This window comes from Macaca thibetana, chromosome 4, assembly GCF_024542745.1.
Source record: "Macaca thibetana thibetana isolate TM-01 chromosome 4, ASM2454274v1, whole genome shotgun sequence".
NCBI classification, from domain to species: Eukaryota; Metazoa; Chordata; class Mammalia; order Primates; family Cercopithecidae; genus Macaca; species Macaca thibetana.
The window spans coordinates 86,284,603-86,310,043 of NC_065581.1; the positions used below are offsets into that span (position 1 = coordinate 86,284,603).

Genomic DNA, 25,441 nt, shown 5'->3' on the forward strand with positions numbered 1-25,441 from the left:
CTTCCTCTATAAAAATGACAGAGGAGCTATTTTGTGTCCTGATTCCCTTGCCTGCTCTTATTTTTGTAGGACAAAAAAGTTGGCAGCCGCAGGGCCCATCTCCTTTGTGAATGTGAATGGCTTAGTCACTGGCCGGCCATCTTTAGTCAACGGCCCTCTCCACCACTTCCTGCTCTTTTCTCCTTGGGAAAATTAGGGACTCAGGAAGTGGAGTCGGGTTTATCTGAGTGGGAAAATTGCAGCGTCTGAGGAAGGGCTGTGCCAGAGGGAGCCAGAGAGGGCAGCACCTCACATCCCTGGGGCCAACATCCCACCTGGCACAAAGGGTGGACATTCCTACCTCCGAAGGCGGGCCTCATGCTGAAGTCGTGCTCGTCCACTCTGAGAAGTTGCTGAGGCTTTCCCTTCCGGATCTTGGTCATATCAAGGTTCTTCTTATATAAGTGACTGCGAAGACAAGCAAGAAACTATTTTCCATCGGCTCATCAATGCATTGAGTGAGATGATTTGGGCGATTACTCCCTGCAAGATCTACCTGTTAGGTACCTTTTCTCCATTCTCCTTCTTGGCCCAGGGGAGGAGGAAGGCTGAAGGACCCTCCACGCACATCCCAGATCCTCACAGGTAGACTGACCTGAGGATCAGGTTTTTCCAGAGCCTTCCGAAAGTGGTTGCCCTCCTGGGCAGGACAGCATTCTACCTTGGTAAAGCCTATAATTGGATGAAAATGGTTGGATTGGCTGCTAGCTAGACTAATAAAGAAGAAAACAGAGAAGATCAAAATAAACACAGTTACAAATGACAAAGGGAGCGGGGTGCAGAGGCTCACCCTGTAATCCCAGCACTTTGGGAAACTGAGGTGGGTGGATTGTTTGAGGTCAGGAGTTTGAGACCAGCCTAGCCAACATGGTGAAACCCCATCTCTACTAAAAATACAAAAATTAGCTGGGCATGGTGGCACGCACCTGTAGTCCCAGCTACTCGGAAGGCTAGGGCACAAGAATCACTTGAACCAAGGAGGTGGAGGTTGCAGTGAGTGGAGGTTGTGCCACCTGGGCAATAGAGTGAGACTCTGTGGCAAAAAAAAAAAAAAAAAGACAAACGGGATGTTACCACTGACCCCACAGAAATACAAATAACCATCAGAGACTACCATGGACAACTCTATGTACACAAACTAGAAAACCTAGAAGAGATGGATAAATTCCTGAACACATACATATTCCACGCCAGATATTGAACCAGGAAGAAATTGATTCCCTGAATAGACCAATAATGAGCTCCGAAGTTGAATCAATAATGAATAGCCTACCAACCAAAAAAAAAACAAAAACAAAAAAACAGGACCTGATGTATTCATAGCCAAATTCTGCCAGATGTACAAAGAGGAGCTGGTACCATTCCTATTAAAACTGTTCCAAAAAATTGAGGAGGCAGGACTCCTCCCCAGTTCACTCTATGAGGCCAGCATCATCCTGATACCAAAACCTGGCAGAGACACACACACAAAAAAGAAAGCTTTAGGCCACTATCATTGATGAACATTGAGGCAAACAATCCTCAACAAAGTATTTGCAAACCAAATCCAGCAGCCCATGAAAAAGTGAATCCACCACGATCAAGTAGGCTTCAAGCCCAGGATACAAGGTTGATTTAACATACGCAAATCAATAAATGTGATTCATCACATAAAACTAAAGACAAAGCCACATTATTATCTCAATGGATGCACAAAAGGCTTTCGATAAAGTTCAACACGCCTTCATATTAAAAACTCTCAATAAACTAGGTATTAAAGAAACATACTTCAAAATAGTAAGAGACATCTATGACAAACCCATGGCCAACATCATACTAGATGGGCAAATGCTGGAAACATTCCCCTTGAAAACCAGCACAAGACAAGGGTGCCCTCTCTCACCACTCCTATTCAACATAGTATTGTAAGTCCTGACCAGGGCAATCAAGAAAGAGAACAAAATGAAGGACATCCAAATAGGAAGAGAGGAAGTCAAACAATCCTTATTCGCAGATGATGTGATTCTATATCTAGAAAACCCCACAGTTTTGGCCCAAAAACTCCATCAGCTGATAAACAACTTCAGCAAAGTTTTGGGATACAAAACCAATGTAAAAAATCACTAGCATTCCTACACACCAACAATGGTCAAGCCTAGAGCCAAATCAGGGGTGAAATCCCATTCATGATTGCCACAAAAAGAATAAAATGCCTAGGAATACAGCTAACCAGGGAGGTGAAAGATCTCTACAATGAGAATTGCAAAGCACCACTCAAAGAAATCAGAGATGTCAGCAGCCAGCCCAGCCCCCATGCCCATCTGCAGCCGCGTGCCAGACGCGCCCAGCATGAGGGAGATCGTGCACATTCAGGGCGGCCAGTGCGGCTACTACATCGGGGCCAAGTTCTGGGAAGTCATCAGTGATGAGCATGGCATAGACCCCAGCAGCAACTACGTGGGGGACTCGGACTTGCAGCTGGAGCGGATCAGCATCTACTACAATGAGGCCTCTTCTCACAAGTATGTGCCTCAGGCCATTCTGGTCGACCTGGAGGCTGGGACCATGGACAGTGTCCGCTCGGGGCCTTTTGGACATTTTTTCAGGCCTGATAATTTCATCTTTGGTCAGAGTGGGGCCGGCAACAACTGGGCCAGGGGTCACTACATGGAGGGTGCGGAGCTGGTGGATCCCGTCCTGGATGTGCGGAAGGAGTGTGAGAACTGCGACTGTCTGTAGGGTTTCCAGCTGACCCACTCGCTGGCTGAGGGCACAGCCTCGGGCATGGGCATGCTACTCATCAGCAAGGTGCATGAGGAGTATCCCGACCGCATCATGAACACCTTCAGCGTAGTTCCCTCGCCCAAGGTGTCAGACACGGTGGTGGAGCCCTACAACCCCACGCTGTCCATCGACCAGCTGGTGGAGAATACAGGTGAGACCTACCGCATAGACAAGGAGGTTCTCTACGACATCTGCGTCTGCACCCTCAGGCTGGCCACGCCCACCTATGGGGACCTCTGCCACCTGGTGTTGGCCACCATGAGCGGGATCACCACCTCCTTGCGCTTCCCGGGCCAGCTCAACAAGGACCTGCACAAGCGGGTGGTGAACATGGTGCCCTTCCCCCACCTGCACTTCTTCATGCCCAGCACTCGGCCAAAAAGCATATGAAAAAATGCTCAATAACACTGATCATTAGAGAAGTGCAAATCAAAACCACAATGAGATACCATCTCACACCAGTCAGAATCACTATTATTAAAAAGTCAAAAAATAACAGATTCTGGTGAGGTTAGAGAGAAAAGAGAATGTTTATACACTGTTGGTGGGAATATAAATTAGTTCAACCATTGTGGCAAGCAGTGTTGTGATTCCTCAAAAAGCTAAAAACAGAACTAGCATTCTACCCAGCAATCCCATTACTGGATATATAACTAAAGGGATATAAATTGTTTTCCCATAAAGACACATGCATGTTCATTGCAATACTATTCACAATAGCAAAGACATGGAATCAACCTAAATGCTCATCAGTGACAGATTAAATAGACAATGTGATATGGCCAGGCATGGTGGCTCACACCTGTAATCCCAGCACTTTGGGAGGTCAAGGCAGGTGGATCACAGGCGTTCAAGACTAGCCTGGCCAACATGGCAAAACCCTGTCTCTACTAAAACTACAGAAATTAACTGGACATGGTAGCGTACGTCTGTAATCCCAGCTCCTCTGGAGGCTGAGGCATAAGAATCGCTTGAACCTGAGAGGTGGAGGTTGCAGTGTGCTAAAATTGTGCCATTGCACTCCAGTCTGGGTGACAGAGTAAGACTCTGTCTCCAGGAAAAAAAAAAAAAAAAAAAAAGAAAATGTAATACACATACACCATGAAATACTCTGCAGCCATAAAAAAGAATTTGATCTGCTGGGTGTGGTGGCTCACACCTGTAATCCCAGCACTTTGGGAGGCCAAGGCAGGCAGATCATTTGAGCCCAGGAGTTCAAGGCCAGACTGAGCAACATGGTGCCACACCCAGCTACTTGGGAGGCTGAGTTAGGAGAATCACTTGAGCCCAGGAGGGAGGTAAGGGCTGCAGTGAGCCATGATCATGCCACTGCTTTCCAGCCTAGGTGACAAAGACCCTGACACACACACACACACACACACACACACACACACACACACAAAAGCATGAGATTATGTCCTTTAGCTGGAACATGGATGGAACTGGATGGAGGCCATTATTCTAAGCAAACTAACACAGGAACCGAAAATCAAATACCACATGTATTCTTACTTCTGAGTGGGAGCTAAGTGATGAAAACACATGGACACAAAGAGGGGAACCAAAGACACCGGGGCCTACTTGAGTGTGGAGGGTGGGAGGAGGGAAAGGGTCAGAAAAAATATTGTATTGAGTACAGGGCTTAGTACCTGAGTGTCAAAATAATCTGTACAACAAACCCCTGTGACATGGGTTTACCTCTATACCAAGTCTGCGTATATACCCTGAGCCTAAAATAGAAGTTTAAAAAATGAGAATCTCACTCAGGATAAGTAAATAAATAAATAAATTTGTGATGAGAAAAAAAGAAAAAGAAAATGATTGTGTTGAGTAGTGGAAGATCATGATTTTTTTAAAATTTCTTGGCCGAGTGCAGTGATTCACATCTGTATTCCTACCACTTTCGAAGGCCCAGGCAGGAGAATGGCTTGAGCCCAGGAATTTGAGACCAGCCTGGGCAACATAGCAAGACCACATCTCTTTAAAAAAAAAAAAAAAAAAACCTATAATTAGCCAAGTGTGATGGCATACTCCTCTGGTCCCAGCAAATTGAGAGGCTTCGACAGAAGGATCACTTGAGCCTGGGAGATTGAGGTTGCAGTGAACATTCCAGCCTGAGTAACAGAGTGAGACCCTGTGTTTAAAAAAAAAAAAAAAAAAAAAAAAAAAATTCTCATGATGTTCTAAGAATGGTTTTGTGATAAATATACTTCTAAGACAAATATAGTCAAAAATTTTAAATGCTGGTTTTATCTTTGCTAAATTTGATGCTCCTTACTTCAGCCCAGGTCTACAGAACCCACCCTGGGACAAAGCCTCCGTCCTTAGAAAGACAATTCACAGCCAGTGGAGGACAGTTACCCCAACCACCCAGCTAGGTGGTGCACCCAGAGCTGGAGTCCAGCACACAGCCCTGGTCAGTCCTTCCTCTAAATCAGGCAATGGTGAAGGAGCGATTTTCTCTTCTTTTTTCACACTTACTCCTTCCAGATGTTTTTTTGTTTTTGTTTTGTTTTGTTTTGTTTTTACCACAACTACACACTAAAGCAGTCAGATCAAAATGTTCTAAGGCAAATGTCTACTGACAGTTATTACTAAAAAAAAAAAAAGAGAGAGAGAAAAGGAAAGAAGGAAGGAGCAAAAAAGAAAAAAGATGGAAAGAAGTAAAAAGGAGGAAGAGAAGGAACCTTCACACAGCCAGGCTAATCCACAGTACCTTACCTGTTCCTCTTATAGGCTTTTGGTTTGTGCCTGGCACTTAAGTTACTTTGTGTACGTGTCTCAGCCTTTTAAGAGCGTTAGGCTAGGGTTTGTCTCTGTGTCCATTGTACTTAGTGCAATGCCTGGCATGTAGCAGGCACTCAATAAAAGGTAGCAACATGACCACACAACTTCTAGGAGAAATTTAAACCAATTCCATTCTAGTACATTTGGTCAACATCATCTGTAACCCAGATGCTTCTCAGCCTTAACCACACTTTAGAATCATCTCAAGGGGCTTTTAAAAACCCTGATGCCCAGGCTGTACCCCAGACCAGTAAAATTCACCTCTCTGGGGTGAATTCCCCAGCTATTCCCATGTAATCAAGGCTGAGAATCACGGTCACTCCAAACTTAGCATTTTTAGATCTTGCAATACCTTAATGATAATAAACTCTATGTGGTTTTGTGTTTTGTTGGCTAGACCTATGATTCTCAAACTTAACTACAGATTGTAATCACCTGGGGAGATATTAAAACCAATGATGCCTAAATCCCACCCCTAGAGATTTGAATTTGACTGGTTGGGAGGGAGGTCTCAGCACTGGAAATTTGTTAAAGCTCCTGGGTGATTCCAAGGTAGAGCAACATTTGAGAACCACTAGGATAAGCCTTAATCCAATGCTTTTGGCGGCATCCCGAGAGCTGCCCAGGGCACCTGTTGGTGCTGACAACTTAGTAGTAGCAAGTAAGGAACTGCTAATTCACCCGCTGAAGAAACCAGAGCCCTCAGGGCCTATAACTCTGTTGTGTACAGCATATTGAAGGTTTTTAGAAATCAATGGAGATTTGGTTTTGAGTGTTTGTTGTTTATTTACATACACCTCTATTTTCCTCCCTGTTCTTGTCATACTTCACTTTTTTTTTTGAGATGGAGTCTTGCTCTGTCGGTAGACTGGAGTTCAACGGTGTGATCTCGGTTCACTGCAACCTTTGCCTCCTGGGTTCAAGTGATTCTCCTACCTCGGCCTTCTGAGTAGCTGGAATTACAGGCACCTGCCACCACACCCAGCTAATTTTTGTATTTTTAGTAGAGATGGGTCTTCACCATGTTGGTCAGGCTAGGCTCAAACTCCTGCCCTCAGGTGATCTACCTGCCTTGGCCTCCCAAAGTGCTGGGGTTACAGGCGTGAGCCACCACGCTTGGCCTTCATTCACTTTTGAGAGCAACAAGTGTGTTTCCTGTTTAAACTCCGTAAGAGGAAAGCGATAGTTTCCTTTCTTGAGGTTCTGATCTTGGAGGCATCCTCTTATGAAATCCTTAAGTTTCATTCCTCACCGGCTCTGCAGAGATAGCATAATTCAATGGGAGGTCTAAAGCTGCACTGATCAATAAAGTAGCCACTAGACACATATGGCTGTTTCAATTAATGAAAGCTAAATAAATGACTATTTGGTTTTTCAGTTACATTAGCCAAACATATGTGTTCAATAGCCCCATGCAGTTGGTTGTTACTGTACTGGACAGGGCAGCTATATAACCTTTCCATTACCTCAGTGTAGTGTGATAATAAAAAAATATTAAAGTAAATAAATAAATAACATTTCCATAATCACCAAAAGTTTTATTATTTGGTGCTATTATAAAAGTTAGCCTGCCCGCCCCAGATTCCCCTATAAGTCAGGATTTTCAGCCCTACTTTACAGCTGTACTCCTGACACTGCCTGGCCCAGTTTCTCACTGCCCCAGACCTCCCAGTCATTTCCCCACTCCCATGAGGGCTCAGGAACCACCTGCTTCTCTTTCTCTCTATTTAGTTCCTCCCATCTACCTTGAGGATGTCAACATCCACACAGACAGTTGTCCCACACCCTGGTCACACAGTTCCCCAATTCCTAGACTCAAATTGATTTGTGCAACATATTTTTATAGAGCACCTACTCTGTGCAGACACACGTTTCTATAGAGCACCTACTCTGTGCAGACACTGCCCAAGCCATGGGGAGGGCATATATTCACGGTCCTCACGGGGCTTCCGACCTAGTCGAGGAGGTGGATGATAAATCATGTGACACAGTAGGGTAAGGAATAGAGAGCTATGGGTTGGAATGGAGGGCTGTTTAGATGAGGTGACTGGTGATTCTTCTGAGTCCTGGAGGGAGGGAGGGAGTCATGAGAGGAACTGAAGGAATCAATTCTGAGAAAACAGCAGAGCAAATGTCCTGAGGAGAGCCTGACTTACATGAGGACAGCCTCCCATTTGGCAGCCATCTCACCCAGCCACTCACATCTGCTTTCCAAACTCACCCACCCTCTCGTCCTTCCACCCTGCTGCTGCCTTCCACGTTGTCCCGCCCTATTTGCACATCCTCCAGATGTGTAGGTGGTGAGGTAACAGAGGCTCAGCAGAAGTGCCTAATTCCCCTTCTCACAGAGCCCTTTGAACCCTGCCCTCATGTCCCCTCCCCACAGCTTCCTCAGCTTCTCCCCCTTTCATGGCTCATTCACATCAGTATTCAAACTGGATTCTAGGTTCTTCCACCTGGAATTACAACTAAGCAGAAAACCCATCTAAACTCCACATCTTCCTCTAACTCTCAATTCATGCAAAATGCATTGAAAGTGATGGCAATATATGTGTGTTGGTTATATTATTTAAACATTTCCTTTTTTAAAAAATGTTTAACACTTTTATTTTTTTAGAGCAATTTTAAGTTTGCAGCATAATTGAACAGAAGGTACAGAGTTTCCATATGCCCCCTGCCCCTAAACATGCATGGCCTCCCCACTGTCAGCTTTCCCCGCGGGGCGGTGCATTTGTTACAACTGATAATCCTGCATTGACACAGCATTAGCATTAGCACCCATGCTGCCACTGCTGCTGCTGCTGCTTATTATCATCATCATTATTAGAGACAGGGTCTTGCTTTGTCACCCAGGCTGGAGTGCAGTGGTACAATTGTAGCTCACTGCAGCCTCAAACTCCTGGGCTCAAGTGATCCTCCCACCTCAGCCTCCTGAGCAGCTGGGATTAACAGGCACATGCCACCACGCCTGACTAATTTTTTTTCTTTTTTTTTTTTTTTGGAGAGACAGGGTCTCACTATGTTACTCTTGGCCTCAAGAGATCTTCTTGCTGCAGCCTCCCAAACTGCTGGGATTACAGGCGTAAGGCACCACCCTCAGCCTAGTGTTGATATTCTCTGGGTTTGGACAAATGTATAAGGATATATATCCACCATTATGGTATCATATAGAATAGTTTCATTGCCCTAAAAATCCTCACTGTTCCACCTAAAAAAAAATTTCTTTCCCCCCTCGGTAAATAATTAACTCTTCCAAATAGCCATCTTCCACAGGCTGCTGGTGCTGCCTCACTCCAAGCCCTTTTGCCTATTTATGCCCAACCCCTGATCCTGCAGGTGCTCTTGCTGAGGTCTGGCTTCTCCGCAGCTGCAGACATGAAGGTCCATGCTTCTGCCAGAAACTGTCTTTCAGGACAAGGTACTCTGGTTTTCCTCCTACCTCTCTGACAGGCGCTTCTCCATGGCAGTGTCCCCCTATTCTTCAGCCCATCCCTTAAATGTCAGTGTCCCCAGGACTTTGTCCCAGCCATCTTCTCTCTCTACCCTCTCTTTGGCAGACCCACCTAAGCTGATGGTTTAAATTGTCATCAACATGCTGATATTCTTAAATCCCTACCCTCTACTCTAAACCTTTATATCTGACTGCCTAACTCAACATCCCTAATTGGCATCTGATCCTATAGGCATCTGAACTCAGATATAATTCAGATCCTATAGGCATCTGAACTCAATGCATGCATAGTTTGGTTTGGGCCGCACTCAGTTTGAAGTGGCATAGGTTGAAGAATGAATGAGCATTAGATGAGAAGCGGGATGGGGTGGGGGGTGTGGTGGGAATGAATGAAGAGAATGAAGCGGCAGGGACAAGCAGAGGCCAGACCGGGCAGAGCCTTGAGAGTCATGTTAAGAATTCTGTCTTTATCCAAAGGCAATGGGAAGACAGTAAAGGGTGTTAGGCAGATGGAAGAGGAAGCTATGATAAGATTTGCTTTTAGACAAGCCCATTATAGCTTCACAGGTCAAAGAGGAAAGTCCAATTTAACTTCCTCCCTTATGGCTGAAATATGGGACCTCCGTCCAGCCCCCTTAAGCCATGTATAGTCATGGTCAGGTGCTGCCAAGGAGCTTTCAGCACACTGATCTCTTCCTCAAGCCTTGCCTCCAGGAGTCAAGTGGGGCCAGGCCTGGGTCTCTGGGCAGTGTCTGTGTGAGGGGCCATGTACAGACGCCCCATGAAAGACGCTCCCGGAAGACAGATGAAGAGCTCAGCCCGAGGGCTTAGCAGATCATAGACATTAAACCGTAAGTGCAGCCGGCTCACTGCCCCTCTGACTCACAGGGAGTAAATCCCTCCTGGTCAGCACGGTTTCCACATCCATTTAGGGAAAGGCTTAGGGGAGCAGAAGTCCCAGAATGCCACCACCCCAACAAGAGAGAGATTTAAATCCCACTGCCATTGAGGGCCCAGAGTTTTTTTAAGAGATCAAGCCACTAAGATCTGAGCCTTGGGCAATTTGCGAGAGCCATATGTTCTCCATTCATCCTTTCACGGGAGATGGCCCACACAGTCTCGGCCCTCAGACCCTAGACTCCTTCCTGAGCCCCCACCCACCCATGGCAGGACAGCCAGGACCTTCATGGAACCTCAAACCCGGCCTTCGGGTGAGGGGTGAGGGAAGAAGAAAAATGGATCCAATATGCCTTTGGAAGCAGGGTTAGTGTCATCACATTGTGATTTTTTGGCAATAACAGCAACCAGGATAACCAGGTGTTCGTGGATGCCCCTCCTCCCCGTGCAGGCCCTGAACTGCAGGACATTAGGCTGACCTCACCCCATCTTCACATACCCGTGGGGAAGGGCTCACCGCCCTGCTTTTCAGCTGGAGAAGCTGAGGTTCAGAGAGAGCAGGAAACATGGCCACATGGCTAGACGGCGGCAGAACCAGGGTCTGAACCTGATTTTCCTGAATTCCCAACTCCTTTTCCTTTGCCCAGACCCGCAGCAGTAGATGAGGGTCACCGTGTGGCTGGAAAGCAAAGCTGCTCCTGCATCCAGCGGAACAGAACCACAATGCAGACCCAGGAAGGATGGCCGAGGTAGAGGTACTGAGGAGGCAGCAGATGGGGAAGGAAGCTACAGAGCGGGCTCCAGGTTGAGACCTGCAGGGGCCTGACAGTGCTGTCCAGGGCACAGCCCAGAGTCTGGTTTATCCTTCAGCTCTCAAGGGAGAAGGGCCTCCCTTGGCAAGAAAGAATGGCAATCGTGTGGTCAGGAGGCCAACTTTGGCAGCAGGCCAGGAGGAGTAGGAATAAAGTTGGGAGGCTCAGAGCTGGGAGAGCAGAACAAAACCAACCACAGCCAAGAGGAAACAGACTCGCTCTGCAGCCATTTAGTGCATAGAGACACAAAGCAGCAGAAAACAGGGACCGGTCTTTGTAAAAGCAGCTGCTGGGCAGAATCATTGTTCTGTGTGCATGCCTTGGCCGGGGTGAAACCGGGAAGGCTTCCAGGTTCAAAGAGGTCTTCACAGTGTGCGTGTGCGAGGGTGACCATATGCATAGTGTGTGCCCGTGAAGCCACACATGCGGTACGTGGTATGTGTGTGAGTGTGACTGTGTATGAGAGTTTGTATGTGAACAGAACTTCTAAGAAAAGTCGCTGTCCTAAAGAGATATAGCACTCTAAGACTGTAATCAGAAACAGTCAGGTCATTTTATTCTTATTTGTTCGTATAGCTTGACCCCTGCATGTCAATAATGAAAGTAATTTGGAAAAATAAATTGTCAGAGGCTTGGCTGAAATGTTCACAGGGAGGCGTTGCCCCATTGACGGTCTGACCATGTGTGTACTCTCATGGATGCAGAAAGGCCCAGAACCACATTCCCTGTCCTTTTCCCCAGCCTCAGTTCAATAAATATTTTACTTCCTTGTGATGTATGTGTTCATCTTTTTCCACTTTAACACCTCATGGGCTGGATTTCAACAAAGTCTCCTCCCCGCTAAGAGTCAGAGCCAGCTGTGCCCAGGCTCATGCAGGGGTCTGGGAATGAGACTGTGGACTTCTGAGGAAAAGTGACAGAGGTGCCGCCACAGCCCAACCTGCCGAGTGGGGTCCCTGGGTACCCCCGAGGAACTTGTGCTGAACCCCAGTTCTTACAGAATAGACAGTTTTGAACAGATTTTCCTCCAGTCTAAGTAAATGAGGAACCTACATTCTAGTGTTGGGAAGCCACTAGCAGGCCGTGTGACTTACTCACGCCCCTGAGCCATTTCAGCATCTGTCAAATGAGTTGATTTGGGCAATTTCCCAGTGTGTCCATGGGGTAGGAATCCTACAAGACAGTCCAAAAAACTGGATTTTTTAGTTGTTTCTGAGAAGTGCTGCATAATTTATCCCTCTCTTCAAGATTCTCACAGTGCCTATTTGCATAACAAAAGTTCTAAAAGTTCTGCTGTAAAGACATCTGTTGAAAATGGTCTAAACCAGGGTTTTCCAAGTTTTGGTGACTCTGGAACCCCATTTCACTCAACAGCCATTCACGTTTCCCAAAATTAGAGTTCAGGGCACTTGCTGGCCCAGAAGACATCTGAGGCTCCTTCCAGTTTAACAGCCTATGGTTCTGGTAACACAACCCGCATGGGTTGTTCAGAGCAGGGCCTCTTCGCATTGTTCTGGAGGGTTCTGATCTGTTTGCCTTCCGCTGAGTAGAACTAGGCCCCAGAGAGAGTAATTATAGGCTGGGTGTGCTGGTTCATACCTGCAATCCTAGCACTTTGGGAGGCCAAGGTGGGTGGATCACTTGAGGTCAGGAGTTTGAGACCAACCTGGCCAACATGGCAAAACCCTGTCTCTACTAAAAATACAAAAATTAGTCAGGCATGGTGGTACACGCCTGTAATCCCAGCTACTCTGGAGGCTGAGGCAGGAGAACTGCTTGAACCCGGGAGGTGCAGGTTGCAGTGAGCCAAGATTGCGCCACTGCACTCCAGCCTGGGTGACAGAGAGTCCATCTCAAAAAACAAACAAACACAAGAGAGTAATTACCTCTCCCAGAGCAGCAGTTGCCACTGGGATACTGGAAGTAGAGGCCGTAACTCTTATTTATATTCAGGGTTTGTTTTTTTTTTTTTTTTTCCTAAAAACAAGAAATCAATTAAACTTTAACATACATTTTTATAACAGCACATGTATATGATTTGTAAGTAAATATGCATGTATTAGAGATACAGTTTCAAAAACTTGTCATTGACAGCAGTGCATGATCAAAAATGTTTGGGGACGACTGACCTAGAAAATGTGCCTCAAGATATTAATTTATATTCAAAATCACTAGTTTATCTGATGCTTAGTAGAATGGAAAATAAATGTGTAACATGCCACACATGGTGTTTCTATCTTAGCTGCTTGTTCTTTTCTTATCTCCATGTCTAACAGTCCTTATGTCTACTTCAGGCCTGGAGTATGATGCTTTGTATGTCAATTCAAAATAAACTTACTAAGGAACTTAGATTTGTAATGTAATGATTTTGAATGCAGATCCTGGGCCACTATTTCTTGGGAATGTCTCCATTACATCATGAAATTGCATTCACTGTGGTCCACACATATATTTCTGATAATTAAGCAAATTTCTGAACACCTCTTCTAAGATTCAAAACAGTAAAATGAAACCCAATATTATTATAAAGTTATTCTCTGGCAAATAATTTAAGGAAGACAACTCATATGCATTTTTTTCTTAATAGTTCAGGCTAGGTTCCTATATAGAGTTCTCCCCGAAATACATGAGTGTAATTATTTAGCAGGTCACCGGTTGTAACCCTGAGAAACAAAGCAGCACAATGTGATTTGTACAAAGAATGATTTTACCCACTATGTCTCCAACTATTTATATCTGCCTCAAATTAAAATGCTTTGGCTGAACACAGGCATCCAAATGGAAGGCTCACCACAGTCTAGTTCTGCTCTCAGTGCTGGTGACACATAGAGTATATGTGCCCAGTGAGAGGCTGCGTTCAGCGAAGTAGCTGGGTTCTCATAGGGTGATATCAAAATAGGACCTGTACCCCCTGGGGAGCCATCCCACTGTGCCACTGCTGCTGCTACTATGCAGGGTAACCTCCCTCCTTTCCCACCCACTTTACCTTGGCTTGGGCATTTCCACCTGCCCTGTCCATCGCTTCCTCTTGGGCTTTCTGCTCTCCACAAGAACCATCAGGCAAAACAAGAACAAAATGAGTCTTATAAAATAAGGCATTTTGTGGATGTCTGTGAGGCAAAAAGCTGCTTTCCAGTAGCCTGTGGCAGAGCAAATCGCCCCCGGCTTGACCATTGATCCGTCTGCTGCCTCCTGACGGGTTGCTCAGAGGGGCTGTGAGGGCAAGGCTGGCCAGGCTGGTTGTCCCAATTTACTATTTGATACTGACGCCCCACTCACCCCCTCCACTCCAGGCTGTGACACAAGCACCAAGCTTTGCCCTCCCTGCTGATTAGTGATTGGCCATTAGTCAAGAAGTTTGTCCTGTCATGAAATTCTGCTTCCGCTGAATCCTAGAATAGCTTTGGCTAAAGCTGTTATATAAAAAATTAAATCTCTTGAACATGCCAGCTTTGTGCTGAGATTATTGGTCCATCTTCTGACTGCATAAAACCAGTCTGTCCCATCCACCAGGGGGTCAGCTCGGATTCCAAGTAGATTTGCAGAGAGGACTTGGTGGACGTTTAGATGGGTACATAAATGTGTTCAGGAAATGCTGAGTAAACATGAATGACCTGTTTCCTTAGGGTTGATTTATTTATGGAGCTAAGAGAATATGCTTTGCCTATGAGCACGGCTACTCCCTTTCTCACAAATACAGATCAACTTTTTCTAGTGAAAACATCAAAGCACAAAATACATTTTTAGTTTGAAGGATGGCATCAATCAAATAATTCATGATTATGTAAGCTTTTCTTCCTACTATGAGCATTAAATTGACTTTGGCCTTTAACCCTAAAATGTATAAAATCAATCATAAATTAGGCTTGATTCCTATCCTGGGATATGGAATTAAGCACATTAGAATTGTAGAGATACATTGCTTGCTATGTCCTGGCAATGGAAAATTTCATGGTAAAAACATAGGGAGATGAGGATGGAGATCAAGAGGTGGGATAGCCGTAAGTGAAACAGAATTGGGATTTTAGTGTGTATAAAAGAATCAAAATAAGTTCTTTGATTCCCGTAAGCAAAGTGAGATGGCATGATACACTTTATTTTATATATTTTTTTATTATACTTTAAGTTCTAGGGTAAATGTGCACAACGTGCAGGTTTGTTACATATGTATACATGTGCCATATTGGTGTGCTGCACCCATTAACTTGTCATTTACATTAGGCATATCTCCTAATGCTATCCCTCCCCCTCCCCCACTCCCCACAATAGGACCCGGTGTGTGATGATTCCCTTCCTGTGTCCAAGTGATCTCATAGTTCAGTTCCCACCTATGAGTGAGAACATGCGGTATTTGGTTTTCTGTTCTTGCAATAGTTTGCTCAGAATTATGGTTTCCAGCTGCATCCATGTCCCTACAAAGGACACAAACTCATCCTTTTTTATGGCTGCATAGTATTCCATGGTGTATATGTGCCACATTTTCTTAATCCAGTCTGTCACTGATGGACATTTGGGTTGATTCCAAGTCTTTGCTATTGTGAATAGTGCCACAATAAACATACGTATGCATGTGTCTTTATAGCAGCATGACTTGTAATCCTTTGGGTATATCCCCAGTAATGGGATGACTGGGTCAAATGGTATTTCTAGCTCTAGATCCCTGAGGGATCGCCACACTGTTTTCCACAATGGTTGAACTAGTTTACAGTCCCACCAACAGGGTAAGAGTGTTCCTATTTCTCCACATCCTCTCCAGCACCTGTTGTTTCCTGATTTTTTAATGATTGCCATTGTAACTGGTGTGAGATGGTATCTCATTGTGGTTTTGATTTGCATTTCTCTGATAGTGAGTGATGATGAGCATTTTTTCATGTGTCTGTTGGCTGTATGAATGTCTTCTTTTGAGAAGTGTCTGTTTATATCCTTTGCCCACTTTTTGATGGGGTTGTTTGTTTTTTTCTTGTAAATTTGATTGAGTTATTTATAGGTTCTGGATATTAGCCCTTTGTCAGATGAGTAGATTGCAAAAACTTTCTCCCATTCTGTGGGTTGCCTGTTCACTCTGATGGTAGTTTCTTTTGCTGTGCAGAAGCTCTTTAGTTTAATTAGATCCCATTTGTCAATTTTGGCTTTTGTTGCCATTGCTTTTGGTGTTTTAGACATGAAGTCCTTGCCCATGCCTATGTCCTGAATGGTATTACCTAGGTTTTCTTCTAGGGTTTTTATGGTTTTAGGTCTAACATTTAAGTCTCCAATCCATCTTGAATTAATTTTCATATAAGGTGTAAGGAAAGGATCCAGTTTCAGCTTTCTACTTATGGCTAGCCAATTTTCCCAGCACCATTTATTAAATAGGGAATCCTTTCCCCATTTCTTGTTTTTCTCAGGTTTGTCAAAGATCAGATGGCTGTAGATGTGTGGTATTATTTCTGAGGGCTCTGTTCTGTTCCATTGGTCTATATCTCTGTTTTGGTACCAGTACCATGCTGTTTTTGTTACTATAGCCTTGTAGTATAGTTTGAAGTCAGGTAGCATGATGCCTCCAGCTTTGTTCTTTTGGCTTTGTATTGTCTTGGCAATGTGGGATCTTTTTTGGTTCCATATGAACTTTAAAGCAGTTTTTTTCCAATTCTGTGAAGAAAGTCATTGGTAGCTTAATGGGAATGGCACTGAATCTATAAATTACCTTGGGCAGTATGGCCATTTTCACAATATTGATTCTTCCTATCCATGAGCATGGAATGTTCTTCCATTTGTTTGTGTCCTCTTTTATTTCACTGAGCAGTGGTTTATAGTTCTCCTTGAAGAGGTCCTTTACATCCCTTGTAAGTTGGATTCCTAGGTATTTTATTCTCTTTGAAGCTATTGTGAATGGGAGTTCATTCATGATTTCGCTGTCTGTCTGTTACTAGTGTATAAGAATGCTTGTGATTTTTGCACATTGATTTTGTATCCTGAGACTTTGCTGAAGTTACTTATCAGATTAAGGAGATTTTGGGCTGAGACAATGGGGTTTTCTAAATATACAATCATGTCACCTGCAAACAGGGACAATTTGACTTCTTCTTTTCCTAACTGAATACCCTTGATTTCTTTCTCTTGCCTGATTGCCCTAGCCAGAACTTCCAACACTATGTTGAATAGGAGTGGTGAGAGAGGGCCTCCCTGTCTTGTGCCAGTTTCAAAGGGAATGCTTCCAGTTTTTGCCCATTCAGTATGATATTGGCTGTGGGTTTGTCATAAATAGCTCTTATTATTTTGAGATACATTCCATCGATACCGAATTTATTGAGAGTTTTTAGCATGAAGGGCTGTTGAATTTTGTCAAATGCCTTTTCTGCATCTATTGAGATAATCATGTGGCTTTTGTCTTTGGTTCTGTTTATATGCTGGATTACATTTATTGATTTGCGTATGTTGAACCAGCCTTGCATCCCAGGGATGAAACCCACTTGATCATGGTGGATAAGCTTTTTGATGTGCTGCTGGATTTGGTTTGCCAATATTTTATTGAGGATTTTTGCATAGATGTTCATCAGGGATATTGGTCTAAAATTCTCTTTTTTTGTTGTATCTCTGTCAGGCTTTGGTATCAGGATGACGCTAACTTGTAAAATGAGTTAGGGAGGATTCCCTCTTTTTCTATTGATTGGAATAATTTCAGAAGGAATGGTACCAACTCCTCCTTGGACCTCTGTGAATTCGTCTGTGAATCCATCTAGTCCTGGACTTTTTTTGGTTGGTAGGCTATTAATTGTTGCCTCAATTTCTGAGCCTGCTATTGGTCTATTCAGGGATTCAACTTCTTCCTGGTTTAGTCTTGGGAGAGTGTAAGTGTCCAGAAAATTATCCATTTCTTCTAGGTTTTCTAGTTTATTTGCGTAGAGGTGTTTATAGTATTCTCTGATAGTAGTTTGTATTTCTGTGGGGTCGGTGGTGATATTCCCTTTATCATTTTTTATTGCGTCTATTTGATTCTTCTCTTGATTTTTCTCTCTTTTCTTCTTTATTAGTCTTGCTAGCGGTCTATCAATTTTGTTGATCTTTTCAAAAAACCAGCTCCTGGATTCATTGATTTTTTTGGAGGGTTTTTTGTGTTTCTATCTCCTTCAGTTCTGCTCTGATCTTAGTTATTTCTTGCCTTCTGCTAGCTTTTGAATGTGTTTGCTCTTGCTTCTCTAGTTCTTTTAATTGTGATGTTGGGGTGTCAATTTTAGATCTTTCCTGCTTTCTCTTGTGGGCATTTAGTGCTATAAATTTCCCTCTAGACACTGCTTTAAATGTGTCCCAGAGATTCTGAACAAAGATATGTTGTATCTTTGTTCTCATTGGTTTCAAAGAACATCTTTATTTCTGCCTTCATTTCATTATGTACCCAGTAGTCATTCAGGAGCAGGTTGTTCAGTTTCCATGTAGTTGAGCAGTTTTGATTGAATTTCTCAGTCCTGAGTTCTAGTTTGATTGCACTGTGGTCTGAGAGACAATTTGATATAATTTCTGTTCTTTTACATTTGCTGAGGAGTGCTTTACTTCCAACTATGTGGTCAATTTTGGAATAAGTGCAATGTGGTGCTGAGAAGAATGTATATTCTGTTGATTTGGGGTGGAGAGTTCTGTAGATGTCTATTAGGTCCGCTTGGTGCAGAGTTGAGTTCAATTCCTGGATATCCTTGTTAACTTTCTGTCTCGTTGATCTGTCTAATGTTAACAGTGGGGTGTTAAAGTCTCCCATTATTGTATGGGAGTCTAAGTCTCTTTGTAAGTCTCTAAGGACTTGCTTTATGAATCTGGGTGCTCCTGTATTGGGTGCATATATATTTAGGATAGTTAGCTCTTCCTGATGCATTGATCCCTTTACTATTATGTAATGGCCTTCTGTGTCTCTTTTGATCTTTGATGGTTTAAAGTCTGTTTTATCAGAGACTGGGATTGCAACCCCTGTTTTTTTCTTGTTTTCCATTTGCTTGGTAGATCTTCCTCCATCCCTTTATTTTGAGCCTATGTGTGTCTCTGCGTGTGAGATGGGTCTCCTGAATACAGAAAACTGATGGGTCTTGACTCTTTCTCAGATTTGCCAGTCTGTGTCTTTTAATTGGACCATTTAGTCCATTTATATTTAAGGTTAATATTGTTATGTGTGAACTTGATCCTGTCATTATGATATTAGCTGTTTATTTTGCTCGCTAGTTGATGCAGTTTCTTCCTAGCATCGATGGACTTTACATTTTGACATGTTTTTGTAGTGGCTGGTACCTGTTGTTCCTTTCCATGCTTAGTGCTTCCTTCAGGATCTCTTGTCGGGCTGGCCTGGTGGTGACAAAATCTCTAAGCATTTGCTTGTCTGTAAAGGATTTTATTTCTCCTTCACTTATGAAACTTAGTTTGGCTGGATATGAAATTCTGGGTTGAAAATTCTTTTCTTTAAGAATGTTGAATATTGGCCCCCACTCTCTTCTGGCTTGGAGAGTTTCTGCCGAGAGATCTGCTGTTAGTCTGATGGGCTTCCCTTTGTGGGTAACCCGACTTTTCTCTCTGGCTGCCCTTAACATTTTTTCCTTCATTGCAACTTTGGTGAATCTGACAATTATGTGTCTTGGAGTTGCTCTTCTCGAGGAGTATCTTTGTGACATTCTCTGTATTTCCTGAATTTGAATGTTGGCCTGCCTGGCTAGGTTGGGGAAGTTCTCCTGGATGATATCCTGCAGAGTGTTTTCCAACTTGGTTCCATTTTCCCCCTCACTTTCAGGCACACCAATCAGACATAGATTTGGTCTTTTCACATAATCCCATATTTCTTGGAGGCTTTGTTCATTTCTTTTTCCAGTGAGTGTTGCTGTCTGATTCTTGCTCTGGAAGCTTTGTCTCAGAGGTGTACTCCACCGTGTGAGGTGTCGGTCTGCACCTAGTGGGGGATATTTCTCAGTTAGGCTACTCAGGGGTCAGGGACCCACTTGAGCAGGCAGTCTGTCCGTTCTCAGATCTCAACCTCCCTGCTGGAAGATCCACGGCTCTCTTCAAAGCTATCAGACAGGGGCATTTACCTCTGCTGAGGTTTCTGCTGCTTTTTGTTTAGCTATGCCCTGTCCCCAGAGGAGGAGTCTACAGAGGCAGGCCAGCCTCCTTGAGCTGTGGTGGACTCCACCCAACTGGAGCTTCCCAGCCGCTTTGTTTACCTACTTAAGCCTCAGTGATGGTGGGCGCCCCTCCCCCAGCCTCGCTGCCGCCTTGCAGTTAGATCTCAGACTGCTGTGCTAGCAATGAGGGAGGCTCCCTGGGCGTGGGACCCTCTGGGCCAGGTGTGGGATATAGTCTCCTGGTGTGCCGTTTGCTAAGACTCTTGGTAAAGCACTGTATTAGGGTGGGAGTTACCCGATTTACCAGGTGTTGTGTGTCTCAATTTCATTTGGCTAGGAAAAGGAATTCCCTTCCCCCTTGCACTTCCCAGGTGAGGCAATGCCTCGCTCTGCTTCCACTCTCGCTGGTCGGGCTGCACCCGCAGACCAGCGCCAACTGTCCGACACGCCCTAGTGAGATGAACCCCACACATCAGTTGAAAATGCAGAAATTACCCATCTTCTGTGTCACTCACGCTGGGAGCTGGAGGCTGGAGCTGTTCCTATTCGGCCATCTTGGGCACGCCCCCGAACCACTTTATTTTTGAAAGAATTCCTAATTGGGATCAGTTGGATCAGGGAACTTATGATGACAAAAGAGGATAAGGTCCTGCTCTGAGGGAAGGGAAGAAGGGAGAAGAGAAAGGAAGACAGCAGAGTGAGATACTCAAGTTAGTTGTAAGGTAGCATACATTTGGTGCCTGTGCAGATAGAGTAGAAGGTGAGAGAGAGAAAAGTCAACAATAATATCAAGAATTCTATGGTGGCTCACACTTGTAATCCCAACACTTTGGGAGGCTGAGGCAGGTAGATTACCTGAGGTCAGGAGTTCAAGACCAGCCTGGCCAACATGGTGAAACCCCATCTCTACTAAAAATACAAAAATTAACCAGGTGTGGTGGTATGTGCCTGTTAATCCCAGCTATTCAGGAGGCTGAGGCAGGAGAATCACTTGAATCTGGGAGGTGGAGGCTGCAGTTAGCTGAGATCACACCACTGCACTCCAGCCTGGGTGACAGAGCAAGACTGTCTCAAAACAAAAAACAAAAAAAAAAAAAAAAAAAAAAAAAAAAAAAACAAAACGAAGCTAGAGCATGAGCCTGGAGTTCAGGAGAAAGTCTAGCTGGTTCTATTTCTAGACTACATAAATAGATCTGGAGCTGTAGAGACCAAGTGAAAATTTTCCCTTTGCCCCATGAAGGATCACTGAAAAATCAACTGACAAAAGGAAGATTAATAGGAGAAAAGGCATACAGATTTATTAACATGCATGGGGGAAAATCACATTATGATTACCCAATTACCCAGCATGGTACAGACATTTATATACCCTTTTTCATAAGGAAGAGATGGGGGATGTAGACAATTCTTTTGAGGGACAGTAAATCATTAGGGAGGATGAATGGACCCAGGAGGAGAGTGAGGGGTGGAACTGCACAGGAACGAAAGTTGTCTTATACAGCTAAAGTCCAACAGTTAATCTCTTAAAGCTGCCCTCAGAAGACTAGATGAAAAGTCTGTCTAGGTGCAGTGAGGACTCTCAGTCTCTTCTCTTCTCAGATGGTTGATCTTTCCTGGTTATTTTGTGAGATCCCTAGGGAGGGGGTCTTAAGTGCATTTAAACGTTCTTAGATAGGGAAATTCCAGAGAGTCCCTTCCAATTCTTTGTGAAAGAAGAGCAGAGAGCCTGAGCAATCAGTAGGTTAATAAAGAAATTAAGACAGAAATTTAAAATTTTTTTGAAATGAAAAAAAGTACAGCATACCAAAGCCTGTGGGATACAACAAAAGCAATGCTAAGAGAGAAGTTTATAGTATTCAATGCCCATAAAGTAGAAAGATCACAAATTAATAACCCCCTATGGCACCTCAAGGAACAGGAAAAATAAGAAGAACCCTGAGTTAGCAGAATAAAAGGAATAACAAAGATCAGAGCAGAACTAAATGAAAGAGACCAATAAAATGATACAAAGAATCAACAAAACTAAAAGTTGTTTTTTTGAAAACATAAAGAAAATTGACAAACCACTAGCTAGACCAGGAAAAGAAGAGAGAAGCTCCAGATAAACACAATCAAAAATGAAAAGGGAGACACTACAAGTGATACCACAGAAATACAAAAGATCATCAGAGTCTGTTATGAACTGCTTTATGCTCACAAACTAGAAAACCTAGAGGAAATGAATACATTTCTGGAAACACACAATCTCCTGAGATTGAACCAGGAAGAAATAGACCTCCTGAACAGACCAATATCAAGTAGACCAATATCAAGTAGCAAGATTGAATCAGTAATTTAAAAAAAAAACTCCTAAAAACAAAAATAGCCCAGGACCAGATGGATTTACAGACAAATTCTACCAAACATACAAAGAACTAAAACCAATCCTCCTGAAACTATTCCAAAAAATCAAGGAGGAGGGAATTCTTCCTAACTCATTCTATGGGACCAGTATCACCCGGATACCAAAACCAGACAAGGATACAACAACAACAACAAAAACTACAGACCAATATTCCTGATGAATATAGATGCAAAAAATCCTCAACAAAATACTAGCAAATTGAAAACAACAGCACATCAAAAAGTTTATACACCATGATGAGGTAGGATTTATCCCAAGGATTCAAGGATGGTTGAACATACACAAATCAATAAACATGATACATCACATAAACAGAATTAAGGAAAGAAACTATGTGGTCATCTCAATAGATGCAGAGAAAGTGTTTGATAAAATTCAGCATCCCTTCATGATAAAAATTCTCAACAAACTAGGCATAGAAGGAAGATACCTCAACATAATAAAGCGCATGTATGACAAACCCACAGCCAACATCATACTTAATGGGGGAAAGTTGAAAACCTTCTAAGAAACTGGAAGAAGACAAGGATGCCCACTTTCACCACTCTTATTCAATATAGTGCTGGAAGTCCTCACCAGACCAATCAGGCAAGATAAAGAATTAAAAAAATTCTAAATTGGGCCGGGCGCGGTGGCTCAAGCCTGTAATCCCAGCACTTTGGGAGGCCGAGACGGGCGGATCACGAGGTCAGGAGATCGAGACCATCCTGGCTAACACGGTGAAACCCCGTCTCTACTAAAAAACACAAAAAACTAGCCGGGCGAGGTGGCGGGCACCTGTAGTCCCAGCTACTCGGGAGGCTGAGGCAGGAGAATGGCGTGAACCCGGGAGGCGGAGCTTGCAGTGAGCTGAGATCCGGCCACTGCACTCCAGCCCGGGCGGCAGAGACTCCGTCTCAAAAAAAAAAAAAAAAAAAAAAAAAAAAAAAAAAAAAAAAAATTCTAAATTGGAAAAGAGAAAGTCAAATAAATTATCCATGTTTGCTGATGATATGATCTTGTATCTGGAAAACCCTAAAAACTCCACAAAATCCAACCATGGAGGATGATGAAAAATTTAAAAAGACTCCACAAAAGCCCTCTTAGATTTGATAAATGAATTTTGTAAAGTTTCAGAATACAAAATTAATATACAGAAGTCAGTAGTGTTCATACACATCAAGAAAGATCTAGCCAAGGACCAAATCAAGAAGGCAATCTCATTTACAACAGCTAAAAAAAAATAAAATAAAATACCTAGGAATATATTTAACCAAGGAGGTGAAAGATCTCTTTAAGAACTATGAAACACTGATGAAAGAAATCCTAGATGACACAAACAAAAATGAAAAAACATCCCATGCTCATGGATTGGCAGGATCAATATTGTTGAAATGGCCATGCTGCCCAAAGCAATCTACAGATTCAATGCATACCCTATCAAATTACTGAAATCATTTTTCACTGAATTAGAAAAAAAAATTCTAAAATTCACATGGAACCGAAAAGAGCTGGAATAGCCAAACCAATCCTAAGCAAAAAGAACAAAACTGGAGGTTTTACCTGACTTCAGATTATACTAAAAGCCTGTAGTAACCAAAGCAGCATAATACTGATATAAAAATCAACACATAGAGGCCGGGCGCTGTGGCTCAAGCCTGTAATCCCAGCACTTTGGGAGGCCGAGACGGGCGGATCACGAGGTCAGGAGATCGAGACCATCCTGGCTAACACAGTGAAACCCCGTCTCTACAAAAACTTAGCCAGGCAAGGTGGCAGGCGCCTGTAGTCCCAGCTACTCGGGAGGCTGAGGCAGGAGAATGGCGTAAGCCCGGGAGGCAGAGCTTGCAGTGAGCTGAGATCCGGCCACTGCACTCCAGCCTGGGTGACAGAGCGAGACTCCGTCTCAAAAAAAAAAAAAAAAAAATCAACACATAGAACAATGGAACAGAATATACAATCCAGAAATAGAGCCACATACCTACAACCAACTAATCTTTGACCAAACCAACAAAAATATACACTAGGGAAATGACACTCTTTTCAGTAAATGGTGCTGGGAAAACTGGATAGCCATATGCAGAAGAATGAAACTAGACACATACCTTGCAGTATACAAAAATTAACTCAAGATGGATTAAATACCTAAATATAAAACCTGAAACTATAAAAATCTAGAAGAAAACCTAGGAAAAACTCTTCTGGACATTGGCCTGGGCAAATAATTTATGCCCAAGTCCTCAAAAACCAATGCAACAAAACCAAAAGTAGACAAACGGAGCCTAACTAAACTAAAACGCTGCCTGCACAGCAAAAGAAAAAATCAACAGAGTAAACAGATGACCTACAAAGTAAGAAAAAATATTTGCAAACTATGCATCAAAGGGCTAATATTCAGAATCTGCAAATAACAACCACAATAAAAACAAGTAACTCCATTAAAAAGTGAGCAAAGGACAAGAACATTTTTCAAATGAAGACACACAAGCAGCCAACAATCATGTAAAATGCTCAACATCACTAACCATCAGAGAAATGCAAATTAAAACCACAATGAGGTACCATTTTGCACTAGTCAGAATGGCTATTATTATAAAGTCTAAAAAAAAAGATGTTCACAAGAATGCAGAGAAAAGGGAATACTTACACACTGTTGGTGGGAATGTGAATTAGTACAACGTCTGTGGAAAACAGAATGGATAGTTCTCAAAGAACTAAAAATAGAACAACAATTCAGCCATCCTACTACTGGGTATATACCCAAAAGATATCAAAAAGATACCTGCACTCATATGTAACAGAACAGGAGCTTCACCATCTTGTACAAACACCACCATTTTAAGTTTCCCTTGATTAAAAAACAAAATAAAACAAAACTGCCTAAATCCAGCCCCAAAACATCAGCCTAATGGCTGTCAGAATAACCAGAAACATTCCAACCCCTAAGATAAACCCACTCCAACCAGAAACATGCCAACCCAGCGACAGCTTCCCCTCTAACCAGAGACATTACAACCCTGCAGTAACCTTTCCCTCACATAGAAACATTCTGAACCCACGATAAGCCCCCCTCTTCCTAAACCCTTAAATATCCTTAGTCTGTAAAAGAGAACACTCCTGACCAAAAAATCAGCCAGAAGCCCCTCTCAGGTTTATTCTCCAAAACAAACCTGTCTTTGACTGTTGAGCCACTTTTCGTGTTTCTTTCCTTTTTCATTAACTCTAATATGTTTTC

The 25,441-nt window shown here is 43.3% G+C and overlaps 2 protein-coding genes across 2 annotated transcripts in view; one reads left to right on the forward strand and one right to left on the reverse strand.

Annotated features, from left to right (window-relative positions):
- Positions 1-25,239, reverse strand: part of GABRR2 (gamma-aminobutyric acid type A receptor subunit rho2) — a 66,388-nt gene extending 41,149 nt beyond the window's left edge. Inside the window, exons 1-3 of the mRNA XM_050789537.1 lie at positions 25,234-25,239; positions 13,736-13,914; positions 341-447 (exon numbers count right to left, since the gene is read on the reverse strand). Coding sequence (XP_050645494.1) covers positions 341-447; positions 13,736-13,848 — 220 coding nt within the window. The 5' untranslated portion in view covers positions 13,849-13,914; positions 25,234-25,239. The remainder of the gene's footprint in view (positions 1-340; positions 448-13,735; positions 13,915-25,233) is intronic.
- LOC126953838 (tubulin beta-4 chain-like) lies at positions 2,368-2,757 on the forward strand. Its single transcript, XM_050789545.1, has one exon. The coding sequence runs from the start codon at positions 2,368-2,370 to the stop codon at positions 2,755-2,757; it is 390 nt and encodes a 129-aa protein (XP_050645502.1).
- Positions 25,240-25,441: the final 202 nt, after the last annotated feature.

What these genes read in the sequence shown, in the direction of transcription:
- LOC126953838 (XM_050789545.1), top strand. Translation starts at nt 2,368, where the DNA reads ATGAGGGAGATCGTGCACATTCAGGGCGGCCAGTGCGGCTACTACATC.